We start from the raw sequence: 16,199 nt of genomic DNA on the forward strand, positions 1-16,199 counted from the left end.
AGTCTTTGGAAGTTGCGGGATAGGTGGCTCCTCCTTTGGACAATAGTGCGCATGGGCATCGACTCCATCGTCAGATTGTTTTTTCGCCAAGAAGGGAAATGATGGAGTTTTGTAAAAAACAGAAAAGATGTCCATGTATGTTGTATCTAAATGAGAGAATACTGGAACAGATAAAGGTAGCCGGGGAGGTGGGTGGTCGTGTGTGGATCTACAGCTCTACATGCCAAGAACAGATGCATACTGGTAAGTAGCATTTTCCGTTCGAGGCATATCAGCTGTAGATCACACACTTCTGTATAGATTGCATAGCCATACTCCTCCTTAGCGGCAATTACCAGTATCTGTTGCAGTAGTTTGAAATAGTGTTTTAAGTACAGCTTGGCCCACACTAGCTTGTTGTTTTGCCTGCACATCTACACAATAGTGTTTTGTGAATGTGTGCGGTGTAGACCAGGTAGCTGCTCTGCAGATATCGTCTAAGGGAATGTTCCCTAAAAATGCCATTGAAGCCCCTATCTTTCGGGTAGAGCGGCACTGGAGGGAGCGGTTGCCCTTTGGAGGTGTTTGGTCGGCTGTCTGGGCTTAAAGTCAACTGGCGTAAAACATGTTTGTTCCCGTTGTCGCGAGGGGGACAGCCCCCGCAGGCGTTGGGTCATATCCGCTGGGAAGGCAGCTGTCTCCGTTATCTGGGGGTTAACATTTACCATACCCAGGCTGATTTGCTGGAAGGGAATGTGGGTAGAGCGCTTCGAGGCCTAAGGAGTAGTATGGGGTTTTGGAAAACGCTCCCGCTCTCGTGTGCTGGGAGGGTGGCGCTGCTGAAAATGGTGGCGCTGCCGCGGCTCCTTTACTATTTTCGCACCCTTCCAATATGGATCCCGGCGTCGTTCTTTGCGATGCTGCGGGTATTAACCACGAGCTTCATTTGGGGTTCGGGAAGGCGTTGAGTGGCGCTGACCACCTTGCGGCGGCCACGGGCGGAGGGGGGCTTGGCGGCTCCGGATTTCGAATGGTACTATCTGGCGGCCCAGCTTCAGTGGCTCACGCAGGCGGTGGCCAGGGAGTACAGGGGCCCGGAAGGCCCCCAGGGCAGACTAATCCCGCGCCACGTGCTGGCCTTTATAGTCCTCCACCAGAGGTTGGACCTCGCCCAGCTCACCATGGAGGAACGTACCCTCCGGTTATGCTGGAACAGATGCCAGAGAAGGGCTGCCATAGTTCACCCCTATGCCCCGGAGATCCCCCTGGGGATGTGTACGGCGTTCCCGCATGGAGGAGATTGGTCGGGATTAGCGGTCTGGGAGGAACTGGGGGTACAGATGGTAGGGGACTTATTTAGAGAGGGAGTACTGCTGCCTTTCCAAGACTTGCAGGACTCTTATGGGCTTCCGCGGGGAGACTTCCTGCTTCATGCGGCCTTGGTGGCGAGCCTCCAGAGGCATTGGAACGTGGGGCTGTCGGAGCCCCCGACTGCCGCGGGTTGCCAATATGTAGTGATGGCGGCGGGGACGGCTAAGGCCATCACATGCCTTTATCGCCGGCTATCGACGGAGAGCCTCCTCCCCTTGGGCGCCTTGAGGGAAAAGTGGGAGGCGGACCTAGGGAAAGAGATCCCTGAGTCTACATGGTCCACACTGGTGCGGAGGGCATGGAAGGGGACGAGGAATGCCAGGTTCCAGTTAGTCCAGTTTTTTACGTTACACAGAGCATACCTGACACCGGCCAAGATACTGCAATATTTCGGGGGAGCGCACTCTCAGTGCCCGCGGTGCGGGGTGGACGGTGCAGACTTTCGACACATGTTTTGGTCCTGTAGGCAGTTGGGTGACTACTGGGAAGCGGTGGTAGATTGCTTGAACCAGGTCACGGATCGCTCCATTGCTCCGGAGATGGGGACCTGCTTGCTGCTTTGGTTCCCCCACACTCGTCGCACGAAGGTCACTAGCAAATTTTATGATCTAGGGCTGATAATGGCCAAGAGGGAATTGACTCTGCACTGGAAATCCCGGGGGGGACCCAACTTCCTGCGCTGGAGATCAGCACTGGCGCGTTGGGCGGGGGCTGAGGGCACGCTCAGGGTGCAACTGGCCCTCCGGCGAGATGACGAAAAAGCGCTAGCGACGGCCCGGGTATGGGAAGCGTTGGTGGTAGAACTCCAGGGGTTGATGTCCGAGTCGGGGGAGGAGGGGAGTGGGTATGATGGGGAAGTGGTAGTGGGGAGCGGGGAGTAGTCGAGGCGAGACGGCGGGCCCTGACCGCCAACACTTTGGGCTGGGCTAGCGGGAAGGTCCTGTTGGTTTAGGGAGAGGCTGGGCCCCTGTATTGCATTGACCAGGGGGAGGAGACACATCGAGAGTGGGACCGGGGTAGAAGATGGGGGCACACTGACAGAGGGAGGGGGAGGGGGGGGAAGGGACCGGGTGGGAAGGTTGAGCGGAGATGCTGGTATATGTGGGGTATTTCCTGAATGGGCGGGGATTGAGAGTTGATTGTTGTATTGATGTGTTGGAAAACAATAAAAAATGTTTCAACAAAAAAAATCTTTCGGGTAGAGCGGGCTTTAGGGGGAATAGATAACGTACGTTTTGCTTTGTGATAGCAAATGTGTATACATTTGACAATCCACCTTGCGATCCCAGATTTTAATATGGGATTGCCTTTATGTGGTGGTAAGAAGGATACAAAGAGTTGTTTTGTGAAAAGGTTTTGTCCTGTCAATATAATAAAGGAGTGCTCTTTTTACATCTAGAGTATGAAGAGCTCTTTCTGCAACGGTTTGTGGTTGCAAGAAGAATACTGGCAACTCAACAGACTGATTGAGATGAAAAGGAGAGATAACTTTAGGAAGGAATTTGGGATTTGTCCTGAGAACCACTTTGTTATGATGGAGTTGTAAAAATGGTTCTTGAATAGTTAGTGCTTGTAGCTCGCTGACTCTTCTAAGAGAAGTAATGGCCACAAGGAAAGCGACTTTCCATGTAAGAAATTGTAGCTCGCATTTATGCAGAGGTTCGAATGGAGGGAAAATTAGTCTTGTGAGGACAATGTTTAAATTCCACACTGGTAAGGATGGTACCCTAGGAGGAATGATTCTTTTAAGGACTTCCATAAATGCTTTAATGGCAGGTACCCTGAATAATGACAAGTGTTGTCTATTTTGTAAGTAAGCTGTTATGGCAGCGAGGTGCAACCTAATAGCTGTGTATGCTAGATTACACCTTTGAAGATGTGGTAGGTAACATATGATGTGTTGAATAGACACAGCTAAAGGATTTATGCTGTTGTTATTACAGTATATTACAAATCTTTTCCACTTGGCTGCATAGCAGGCTCTAGTGGTGGGGCGTCTAGCCTCTTTGATAACATTCATGCAGTCAGGGGGTAGGTTAAGGTAACCAAATTCTAAGACTTCAGGAGTCAGATCGCTAGGTTGAGCTGTGCTGGGTCCGGGTGTCTGATCTCTCCACGGTTCTGTGTTAAGAGGCGTGGGGAGAGGTGTAGTTTGTGGTGTGGGACTACCGATAGTTCCAGCAGCATTGTGTACCATGGTTGTCTGGCCCATGTTGGAGCAACTAGGATGAGTGTCAGTGAGTGTTGCTGCAGTTTGCGCACCACCAATGGAATGAGTGGGAGAGGCAGAAAAGCGTAGGCAAATTTGCCTGACAAATTCATCCATATCGCATTGCCTTTGGACAATGGGTGTAGATATCTGGCGGCGAAGTTTGGGCATTTTGTATTGTAATGTGTGGCGAAGAGATCTATCTCTGGCTGCCCCCACATATGGAAATACGGTTGAAGAACTTGTGGATGAAGTTCCCACTCGAGAATCTGTTGGGTCTGACGACTTAACCGATCCGCTATGCTGTTTTGGACTACTGGAACGTGTTGGGCTAGGAGAAAAATAATTTGAGGAATAGCCCACCTCCATATGCTCTGCGCTAATTGAGAGAGCGGTAGGGAGTGTGTCCCGCCTTGTTTTTGTATATAGTGCATTGCTGTCATATTGTTGGTGCGGAATACGACAGCTGATATTTGTTTCTGGAATGATTTTAATGCCAGAAAAATTGCTAGTAACTCTAGGTGATTGATGTGGAGTAATTTTTGCTGAGGTGTCCATTTGCCTAGCATGGTATGATGTAATAGATGAGCTCCGCAGCCGGTGAGCGATGCGTCTGCTGTTTTACAATCTGTGGAACCGGCTCTATGAACGGTCGCCCTTTGGAAAGGTTTAGTGTGTTCCACCAGTGCAGAGAGCGATGCGTGCGGCCGTCTACCAACACCAGATCTGTCAGCTGACCTTCAGCCTGGTTCCACTGACGTGCTAAGCATTCCTGTAGGGGACGCATGTGGAGTCTGGCATGAGGTGCTATGAATATGCAAGAGGCCATCATCCCTATGAGCTGCATGAACACTCGAGCTGGAAGCGAGTGTTGTGGTTGGAATTTTGTAATGAGACTTTGCATGCTTGCTATCCTTGGTGGACTGGGATATGCAAGGCTTTTTGAGTTGTTTATTGTGGCACCGAGATACTGTTGGATGTGGGACGGTTGTAGGTGAGACTTTGTGAGGTTTATGGTGAATCCTAAGTCATGAAGTAGTTGGATTGTGGCGTGTGCGTGATTTACACACTGGTTGTATGACTTGGCTTTTATGAGCCAGTCGTTTAAGTAAGGAAAGACGTGAATTTGTTGTCTTAGGTGAGCTGCAACTACTGCTAGACATTTTGTGAAGACTCTGGGTGCTGTGGGAGAACCTTGAATTGGTAATGCTGACCTTCCACTAGAAATCTGAGATATTTCTTGTGAGCGGGGTGAATAGGAATATGGAAGTAGGCATCCTTGAGATCTAGGGTGGCAAGGAGAATCGCCTTGTGTGAGCAGAGGAAGAACCTGTTGAAGTGTGACCATGTGAAAATGGTCTGATTGTATGTAAAGGTTTAGGGGTCTGAGGTCCAGGATGGGTCTCAGGGTTCTGTCCTTCTTTGAAATGAGGAAGTACAGGGAGTAAACTCCCGTGTTTTGCTGATGCAGGGGAACTGGTTCTATTGCATGTTTTTGTAGAAGGGAAAGCACTTCTTGCTTTAGCAGCGATAAATGTTCTGTTGACATTGGGCGCTGTCTGAGTGCTATGTTTGGGGGAGTAGAGGTGAGTTCTAGACAGTAACCGGTTGGAATGATTTGTCTCACCCACCTGTCGGTAGTGATGTTGCTTCAGACAGGTAGGAATTGTAGCAGTCTTCCCCCGACCGGAGTGAAATGGTCCGGGGGGAATGGAGGGAAGTCACTGGGTGGGGGTGAAGGCGGAGCGAGTATTGTTCGTTTTGCCTCTGCCTTTGTTATTTTTGCCTCTGTAGCCTCCTCTATGATAACCTCTGGTAAACGTTGCTTGGGTGGGACTTTTGTAGGATGTGGAGGGGTTGTCACAGGAGTATCCTTTGGAGGTGCCCCTATAAGAGGAGAGACGAAATGAACGTCTGGGGGGTTGCGCCTGTAAGGCTCCCATTGATTTAGCCGTGTCGGTGTCTTTTTCATCTTTTCCAGAGATGAATCCATGGCAGGGCCAAACAAATGTTCTTGATCACATGGTTGGTTAAGTATGGTATTTTGAACTTCTGGTTTAAACCCTGAAATGCGTAGCTATGCATGTCTACGTAAAAGGACACTTGTGTTGATGGCTCGGGAGGTGGTGTTTGCCACATCTAGAGCACAACGAATGGAGGTGTTTGTTATAAGTTTACCCTCTTGTATGAGGTCGTTGGCTTTGCCTTGTATTTGTCTGGGAGGTGTTGTAATAGGGTTTCCAACTCATGTAGTGTGTCCTATCGTATCTAGCCAGCAAAGCTTGTGTGTTGGTGATACGTCATATGTTGGCTGCTTGTGACGCTGTTTACCGGTAGCGTCTAGGAGTTTTGACTCCCTGTCGGGGGGGCAGAGCATCGCCTGATGTTTGTGAGTTAGCCCTCTTTCTGGCGTTGGACACCACTAAGGAATCCAATGGTATTTGTCCCTTGATGTAAACAGGGTCTGCTGGGGCAGATTTGTATTTTTTCTCTATTCTGGGGTTAATAACCCTAGCCCTAACAGGATCTTTGAACACCTCAGGTGCGTGTTTAATTACCCCTTTTAACCAAGGGAAAGCAGAAGTGGACCTTGGAGATGTATCAAACGTGTCCATTAGAAAATACTCCTCCATAGGGTCTGTATGTAGAGCTACCCTGTGATATTGTGCAGCTCTGTGAACGAGCTGGGTGAAACCTATTGTGTCCTCTGGAGGGGATGGTCTAGAGGGATATATGTCGTCTTGTGGCACATCAGGGACATCTGGCGTGCCATAATTGTCCCATGGGTCACCTGGGGTGTAAGGGTGACTAGGATCCCCTAATGGTTCATCGTCTGCACCCTCCCCCTGGTCCCCAGAAGAGTCATCATCCTGAGGTGGAGGAGATGGTGAAGGGAGTGGAGATAGAGTAGGGGAGTGGTGTGGTGTGGAGGGGGAGGTGGAGGAGGGGGAGGTGGAGGAGGGGGAGGTGGAGGAGGAGGAGGTGAAGGAAGTCTGAGAGGAGATGTTACAATGTCCCTCTTCTTTGGTGGAGATGGAGCCGGTACAGGCATGTCCATTGTTCTCTTCTTGGAGCGCAGTCAGTTGACGTGTTTTGGGGTCTTTAAGAAGAGTTTTTTGCGTTGGATCCGGTCGAAAAAGCTCTTCTTGTGGAGGTTGGTCTTTTGGTGCCGATTTTTTCAGTTCCGAAGGTTTGTGTGGTGCCGACTCTGGAGCCGATTTCTGTTGTTTAGGCTTGGAAACGTGAGATTTTTTGATTTGTGAAGGAGCTTGTGGAACCGGTTGTTTTTTCGGTTCCGTAGATTAAGAACCTGTACTCTTCGGAAGTGGCTTTTTACTCGGTTCCGATGACATTTTTGGAGTCGAGGGGTAGGTACCAATAGGTTTCGGTGCTGAGTGCGTCGACGTGGAGCCAGTGGTCGGCACGGAGGAGGAAGACATTTTCTTTTTGGGTGCCGGGCATTGGGTTTCGGCACCGACGGCCGGCTGACTCGATCCCGAGTGGCCTGAAGGCTTATGTGTCGACTTCTTTGTCGGGCCCGAAGGCGGGACGTGGGAAGTCTTGTCCTGGTGTGCACCTAGGCCTGAAGGTGAAGGTGTTACCGAAGCCTTTTTCGTGGGTGGAGGGAGGGGGTCAGGGTCAACGTTACTACTTACGACCCGCCCTGGTGTTGTGTGCAGATTTAGATTCCGTATATAGGTTTCCAGATTTATGCCCTTATATAGGTACAATTCACATTGCCCTTATTTGGACATAGAAATCCGGCCCTTATTTAGACATTGTCCGTACAAACCAAATACAGGCATGGCCACCTACATCCGTCCAGCCACGTCACAACGAATTCTTGGAAACCCAGTCCCTTAAGCCTTTAGGAATTTCCCTCAGCTTGAATATTGATTTCTCCAAGAACTCATTAAGTATGCATGAACATCTATTCCTTAGGGGTTTCATTCATGACATTCCTCTGCCCGACTTTTACGTCAATACTGTCATTCCTAGACACCTTCAAGGTATAAATATACCAGCACTTGCCCAGGCAAATTGCGGTTCCCTGAGGATTCGATCCAACCCCGACTACGCAGTTTGCCATGGCAAGTTCAGAAGGAGATCAAGTTACAGCCTGATACACTGACCTGACGCTGCCATCCTCCTCGCAGAGAATCCAGCTCCAGTGCTCTCTGACTTCCCTTGCGGGGGGTTAGACTATCGAGTCCAGAACAGAGATTCCAACCTCTCTCAGGTATGGAGCTAACTAGAACTTAGAGAAACTTTTGGCAACTCTTTTGGGTAAACTAAAATATAGCTAGCTATACTTTAGAAGTAGCACCTACTTCAAACCTCGTACTGCACTTAGGTTAGGTACACTGGGGTAGAACAATTTAGAAGCATCAGATGAGTATCACATTTTAGCATTATGTTATTTATGTATGTATTTTGATTAATATAGGTCATAGCTACCAACCATGCTATTGCAGTATTATTTTATCTTAACCTGTAACCTCGTACATATTGTACTTCGCAGTCTGTCTTACGATTGTAGCAATTCAGATCTCTTGCATGAGAAATAAGACTGTTCAATAAACCCTTTTATTGAAACGCCCGTCTCTCTATTTCTGTGCAACTCTGTAGAAAAGAAGCATGCACGATTGACTGAGTGAAACTGTTATCTATTGTTTCCACGATTCTGAGACAGTTCCGATTCTAATGGGAAACAAAAGTTGTCATGTTTATGCGGTTGTCAGAGGCTAATCCCTTCTTGTATATTCGATAAGTTTCTAGTGACCTCTGTTAGCTGGCACACACAAGTAATTAAGTGTAATATACTCTATAGAGACATACTGACCATAGTCCTATGTCAAATCTATAGTGTATGTTATTGCAATGCGCAGAGCCTATCGGGGATATAGGAACTACACTACACTGGGGTGATGTCTTCGATGTCGGAGTCGTTGGCTTCGGAGGCGCTGACGAGGCCTTCTTAACCCGCTCCTGCTCTGGTACATTGACGCCCTCCTGGAAGATGTCGTCGGGAATGGACGTCGACGATCGAGCCATGCTTCTTCGAGCTTGACAATGCCAGATAGTTTTCTTGGAGCGGAAAGCGGCATAAGCTGGGCAGTCTCTGGCCTCGTGCTCCGGTGAAAGGCAGAGGTAACACACCTCATGCAGATCTGTGTGTGGAAACTTGGCTCCACATTGAGGACACTTTTTAAAAGGAGTCCTTTCCATGAGCCAGGTTGAATGACGTAGGTAGGCCCGAATGCCTTCTTAGGCCCCCGGAATCGAAGACTTCGAGCTTGTAGAGATGCGGGTCGAGTAGGGAATGCGATCGGAACAATACCGGAGAAAAGAGTAAAGGATTGTGCATCGAAAGTTGGATCGATAACGGCACCGAACTGGAGTGCGATAAACACATCCGAGCCCGATGGCGGAAAAAAACAATCTGACGATGGAGTCGATGCCCATGTGAACTATTGTCCAAAGGAGAAGCCACCTATCCTGTGACTTCCAAAGACTTTCCAGGACAACAACAAAGTGCAAACATCCGGGCCCAACACCAGATGGCGATCTATGCAAAAGTGTGTGATCTACAGCTCATATGCCTCGAACTAGGTAGTTTTAGAATACATACATGGCCACGGCCCAAGAAACACCGACGCTCCTAACAACAAGCACACTATAAACGGTTTATAATCCATGAACCCCCAACTTTTGACCGATAGCAATAAGCCAGGGCTTCTTTGGATTCCAAACATCTCTCTTGATGAAAGAATAACATCGCCCACTGTGATTCCAAGCACACCTACAAAATTGCATCCTCAACAACACAGTACAAAAATCATCACACCCTCATAGGTCAAACTTGACAACCTAGCCATTCAGCTGGCAAAACGCATCCAAACCAACAACACTATTACACACTAAAGTAACACCACTTTAGCAAAGCAAGCACTTCATGCATTCAACTCTACATCCCAATTATCTACATTGTGATGCATGCACACAGAGAACTTGCATGCAAAAACAAACTCCCAATCAGAAAAAAGTCCATCAGCATGTCCACCAATTCAACTCTAGAAAGATTTCCCACCCAAATTTGCCTTCAAACTAACAAAGCACTGACAAATTAACACTGGCCATACACTCTAATACTTTCTCACTATTAAAACCTAACAAACACATGACCTTGTCAGTTCCGTACGAAAATTTGCCAAGTGAAAATGCTGTATGATGCAATAAAAATGGTAGTTAGGGCTACACAAATGCCAACCACTCAAAAACACACACCCCATAACACAAGGATTGACATTTAAGTTGTGCTGGAGAGGGATGGAGCATATACACCAGATGCTGTTTAAGGAAGAGAAACATTCAGTATCTTGTAATGTTGGGCTCCGGTCTGGGAAGGGTCCAGCGGTAAATCACGAGTGGCAATGATAACTAATTCTGAAGTGCAAAGTTAGCAAGTTGGCTGACCCGTGTTGGGGAGTGGAAGAGGAGATGATAACTACAGTTGCTAGAAATTCAATTTTTGATGGAGTTTTGCCCTTTACACATGCAAACGTGGTTTTGATATGTACTGCCCCCAAAAAGCAACAACTTTGTACATCATGGAATACAAGTAAATAAGGACTTTTCATATAAAATGTGAAATAACTTGCACGTGTCCTCAATGAACTTCTACCTGTCCTCATGTCGACCAGTCCTCACATCCTGAACTGCTGCAAAGCCACAGTTCACTCTGGCATGTTGCTCCAAGCTCTCTACAATGGACTTGCCCACCTGTAGGTAGTAAGGGTCTTGAGTAGCCTATGAAACAGAAGCAATGCATCAGTGTCTGAGTAGACAATCCTCTAATTGAGGCTCAATTACAGGACCTCATTTCAAATGCATAAATTGGGCCCTACCGTATACAGTACAGTTTAAAATTGTGGCCATTACTCTCATAAGAGTGTTCAAAAATAACAAAAGTACCCGGACCACACCTACCCAACACTTGCATGTTAGAAACGAAGAGTAGTGCTCATTATGTGGTACAATTCATCAACCAGCAAACTGCTTCAAATAAAAAAAGGCAAAAGTCTGTAATGATGTATTTTCACTCTTATCTAAAGGATAAAATCTAAAGGATAGCAGGGAAGACCAGAAGTAGTTATCCAACTTACGTGCGTTTGCCGGATGGGAAGATTTGTTCAAATCTAAAATTAAATTTGCAATAAATAACTGCAGAGGTCTCATCTTAGAACAGGTGCCAGTCTGCATCCGGATAATTTTGTAGTATTGGTGGACTGTAGTGCCCCATTAGGTGGTGTTGTGCAGCTCCACACTGACTCCATTTCGCCCCAGAAGTCAGAGCAGAGCTGTGCACTGATGTCAGTTCCTTTCTTTTTGCACCTTCTGACGCAGATGAACAAGTTACTTCCCTTCGGTAATGCTTTTTCTGATGGATACAGTATCTGCCTGTGGATTCCTCACCTTATGAATATCCCCTGCGCCAGCATTCCGCGGAAACTTTATACTAGCTCTCCACGCCGACGAGGTCGTCACAATGCTATGGCTCCGCACGCGGCTCCGCATGACGTCACTGGAGCCATAAGAGGGCCACGTCGGCGTGGTGACGCCAGTACCACCCATTTTTTCAGTGCCACCGAGGCAAAACTGGCAGACCGACCATATAGACAATGCATACATAGTACACAGTATTCACACAAATACACACAGTGTAAAGTGAAAAAGGAAAGCAAAAGAAAGCAAGCATTTCCTATAAGCCTACACAAAGGAAAACAGAGGCAAAACACAATGACAATATGAAACAACATATTAACGAATACCTCTTTTAAGGTATAAAAGGGTGGACAACGGGGAGGCGGTGGGTCAGTGAGGAATCCACAGGCAGATACTGTATCCACCAGAAAAAGCGTTACCGAAGGTAAGTAACTTGTTCTTCTGATGGACACATCTGTCTGTGGATTCCTTACCTAATGAACAGAATCCCACAGCAGTCCCGGAGGAGGGTGTCCACCCTTCTATACCAAAAAGTATTGCAAAACAGAGCGCGCAAAATGGCCGTTCCCTCCTCACTTCGGAATCTAAGCAGTAATGCTTCGCGAAAGTGTGGAGGGAGGCCCAAGTTGAGGCCTTACAGATGTCCAGCACAGAACACCTGCGGACAAGGCAGAAGTAGATGATTTAGCCCTGGTTGAATGAGCTCTAATGCCTTCAGGAGGCTCCTTACCAGCCAGTGGTAGCAGATCTTGATACACAAGATGATCCACCTGGATAGAGTGCGTTTGTGCACCACCTTGCCCTTCACGCGTCCAGCGTAGCCCAAAAAGAGCTGATCGTCCAATCGCAGGTCCTTCAATCTATCCAGATAGAAACTAACCGCCCTCTTAGGATCCAAGCGGTGCAGCCTCTCCTACTCCTTGGAAGGATGGAGGGGGAGGATAGAAAGTAGGGACCACCTTAGGCAGAAAAGCAGCCCTGGTCCTGAGAACCATCCTTTCAGCATGAATAGTCAGAAACGGAGGCTTAGAACTCAAAGCCTGAAGATTATTCACCCACCTGGCTGAGATGATAGCCACAAGGAAGACTGTTTTGAATGACAGCAGTCTTAACGGACAACTATGCATAGGTTCGAATGGGGAACCCATTAAGAAAGTTAAAACTAGATTTAAATCCCACTGGGGCATAATGAAGGGAGTAGGCGGAAACATATTAGTAAGGCCCTTAATAAACCTTAAAACAACAGAAGATTTGAAGAGCGACAGCTGATCAGGCAAACAGAGAAATGCCGATAAAGCCGACAAATAACCTTTAACAGTAGCCACAGCACAACCCTGCTGGGCCAAATGCAGCGAAAAACAAAGAACATCAGAAAGATGAGCCTTTAAGGGATCAACAGACCTCTCTCCACACCATTTAACACATTTTGACCACCTGTAGGAGTAAATTGACTTATTGGAGTGCCGCCTGGCCGATAAGATAACATCCACCACGTCAGGAGGGAGAGAGAAGGAACTCCAGGCATGAAGGTGCAGGCTCTGGAGGTGGGGGTGAAGAACCTGCCCCTGCGACTGTGAGAGGAGGTCTACCCTGAGAGGGAGACGGAGTGGAGGGTGCGATGAGAGGTGAAGTAGATCTGTGTACCACACCCTTCTTGGCCAATTCGGGGCGATCAATATGACTTGGGCCCGGTCTTGGCGAATCTTCCTCAGAACCTGAGGAATCAAGGGTATGGGAGGAAACGCGTAAAGGAGTTGCGAGCTCCGACTCAACTGAAACGCGCCCCCCAATGCCCACTGCATCAGAAACTGGAGACTGCAGAATGACGGGCAATGCGCGTTCGAGAGTGGCAAACAGGTCCACCCGAGGAGTCCCCACGTCCGGAAGATGTGTCGAACTACCTCCGGATGAAACCTCCACTCGTGGTCGGCAGAGAACTGCCGACAGACTGTCCGCACGCACATTTAGCACCCCGGCCAGATTGTTTGCCATCAAGCAAATCCGATGCCCCCAAGCCCAGGACCAAAGCCGCAACGCCTCCCTGCAGAGACGGTATAACCCTACTCCTCCCTGCTTGTTGACATACCACATCTCAGTAGTGTTGTCCGTCGGGACTTGAACCGACTGACCGCGAAGGGAAGGGAGAAAGGCCTTGAGTGCCAAAAGTATCACCTGCAATTCCAGAAGATTGATATGAGACAATCTTTCCTCTGGAGACCAAAGACCCTTGATGTCCAGATCCCCCAGATGAGCACCCCACCCTAGGGTAGAGGCATCCGTTATCACTGTGGCCACCGATGGAGGAAGATGAAAAGGCTTTCCTTGAGACAGATTGCCCTTCACACTCCACCAAGACAGATCCGCTGCAGCTTCTCTGGAGATCCCGACAGACTCGTGCTAGTACCACTGCCTGGGGAGGCACCACTGGTGCGCCCTCATGTGCCAGCGTACATGGTTGACCAACAGAATGCAGGAGGCGAACAGACAGAGCAGGCGTAGGCCCTTCAGAACTGGAACAAACTCTCCGTTGTGGAATGAAGGGATCATTTCCGGAATGTCGAGAATCCTTTGCGGAGGAGAAAAAGCTTGACACACAGTGGTATCCAGTACTGCCCCTATGAACAGGTTGCGCTGAGAGGGCACCAGGTGAGAGTTGAGCACATTTATCGAAAAACCCAATCTGAACAACAGCGGAGTTGTTACCTGCAGATGACAACGCACCATCTCTGGCGACTGTGCCTTCCGAAGCTAGTTTTCCAGGTAGTGGAAAACCGGGATCCCCGGCCTCCTGAGATGGGCAGCCACCACCGCCATCACCTTGGTGAAGACTCGAGGTGCAGTAGTAAGACCAAATGGAAGGATCGCAAACTGGTAATGCTGCGAACCAACCGTAAACCAGAGATACTTCCTGTGTGACTTCAGGATTGGGATGTGAAAATACGCATCCTGCAAGTCAATGGACACCATCCAGTCCTCTTGTTGCAGCGCCTGAAGAACCTGCGCTAGGGTGAGCATCTTGAACCTCTCCTGCTTGAGAAACAGATTCAAAATTCTGAGATCCAGGATGGGTCGTAACCTGCCATCCTTTTTGGGAATCGGGAAATATCAGGAGTAGCATCCCTGACCCCTTTGCTGCTCCGGAACCACTCTATTGCACCTTTCTGTAACAGGACAAGAACCTCCTTCTGAAGAAGTAAATGATCCTCCGTGCAAAACCCTTGGCAAGGAGGGTAAGGAGGAGGGAATTCCCTGAAGGGAAGGGCGTACCTATTTTCTACCAGATCTAAAACCCAAAGGTCCAAAGTGACCAATTTTCAATCCCGTAGAAAATGGGTAAGCCGACCCCCCACAGGACCTGCATGATCCAGGATGGCGGATCTAGGGCTGCTCTCCTGCATTACCAGGAGGGGTTGGAGAGGTGGAGGAGGAGGAGGAAGAAGGCTGATGACCCGCTCCACGAAGGCGACCTCTGCCCTTATCCCTGTAGGACTTGTACAAGGGGTTTTGTTGCTGTTGCTGCTGCTGCGGCTGACGGGAAGCACAAAAGGAAGATTTCCCAAAGCCACTGTATCTTCTATAGCCATAACCCCTTGTCTGAGACTGTAGACCCAAGGATTTCACTGTGGCCTTACTGTCCTTGAACCTTTGCAAAGCAGAGTCAGCTTTTTCTCCAAAAAGCCTAGATCCATCAAAGGGAAGATCTAGAAGGGCAGCCTGTACATCAGCTGAGAACCCAGAAGACCTTAGCCATGCATGTCTTCTAGTAGCAATGGATGAGCCCATCACCCTGGCCACCGAATCTGCCATGTCCAGGCCAGACTGGAAGACTTGGCGAGCAGCAGCCTGAAAGTCTGTCAGAACCTCACTCAAATTACCCCAGTCTTCCTCAGATAATTTTGGAAGAAGCTGCTTGGCAGAGTCCATAAGGGCATGAATGTATCTACCCAACAAACAGGCAGCGTTGGTGGATTTCAAAGACATACTCGCTGACGAGAAGACCTTCTTTGCAGATTGTTCAAGCCTCTTGGAATCTCTATCAGCAGGAGCTTGCGGAAAGGCACCGGTAGACTGCTTTGAACATGAAGTCTGCACCACCAAACTCTCTGGTGAAGGATGAGAAGAAAGGAACACAGGATCTCCTGGGGCAGGCCTGTACCTTCTGGACACAGATCTTGAAACTGCAGGAGCAGAAAGAGGATTGCGCCAATCCTCAAGGATCGGCTCCGTCAGGACATCATTGAAAGAGTGGTTCAACCTCAGAGGACGGAGAATGAAGCATCTCTGTAAGCAAATTAGGCTTATACTCAGCCATAGGGAGCTGCAGATCCAAGAGCTCTGCAGCCTTCCTTATTACAGTATGGTAAGGTGCAACTTCCTTCGAAAGAGAAGCTTTCTGAGAAGCAAAGTCCCACTCCGGGGAGGTGTCACGTCCACTTGCCTCACATAGACCCTCGAACATATCCTCAGGCTCATAAATTTCACCTTCCTCCATATCCTCAGCCTGGTACTGTTCCTCCTCTAGCAACCTCTGCGCTTCTCTCCTTGAGCGCATCTTCGGTTGCAGCGTCGGCGTCGGCGTCGATGGCTCCGGGAGCGACGTTGAAGGCGGATCCGTAGCAGCAACCTTCGTCGAACGAATCCGTGAAGAAGGTTCGCCGGATGGAGCCGGGGACTGCCCATACTGCGTAGACATCCTCTGAGCCGGAATTGACGGCATCATTGGCATGAATGGCACGAAAGGGGTCTGAGGATAATGGTGAGGCACACCCAAATTAAATGCCAGAGGACCCACGGGACCCGAAGGTTCACCAAAAGGGTGAGAGGAGAGGCCCTGGAAAAAACACCATACATCGCATTTAAAAAATGTGAGGGATCTGAACCCGGCGCCGGGAATGAAGGATACTGCGCCGGTTCGAGATCCGATCGAGGAGCCTCCGGAGTCGGAGCCACCGGGGCCACAGGCGGAGCCACAGGAGCCGAAGGCGTCTTCGCATCAGTCTGATTCGATAAACCATCCGAAGCGATTCTCGGCGCCGGAGACTGCGCCAGAGTCCCCTTATATGAAGGAGAAAGGGCCGGAGTCGCCTGAGGAGACACTGAAGGTGAAGGAGAGAATAAGTCCTTAACACGACGT

The 16,199-nt window shown here is 49.0% G+C and overlaps 1 protein-coding gene across 3 annotated transcripts in view; it reads right to left on the minus strand.

The window, feature by feature from the left end:
• Positions 1-16,199, minus strand: part of LOC146868591 (ER degradation-enhancing alpha-mannosidase-like protein 3) — a 276,166-nt gene that overhangs the window by 101,697 nt on the left and 158,270 nt on the right. For all 3 annotated transcript variants that reach the window (XM_085611786.1, XM_085611769.1, XM_085611776.1), the window contains exon 13: positions 10,245-10,369. In XM_085611786.1, the coding sequence (XP_085467912.1) occupies positions 10,245-10,369 (125 nt within the window). The remainder of the gene's footprint in view (positions 1-10,244; positions 10,370-16,199) is intronic.

Source organism: Triturus cristatus, chromosome 1_2, assembly GCF_964204655.1.
Source record: "Triturus cristatus chromosome 1_2, aTriCri1.1, whole genome shotgun sequence".
Taxonomy (NCBI): Eukaryota; Metazoa; Chordata; class Amphibia; order Caudata; family Salamandridae; genus Triturus; species Triturus cristatus.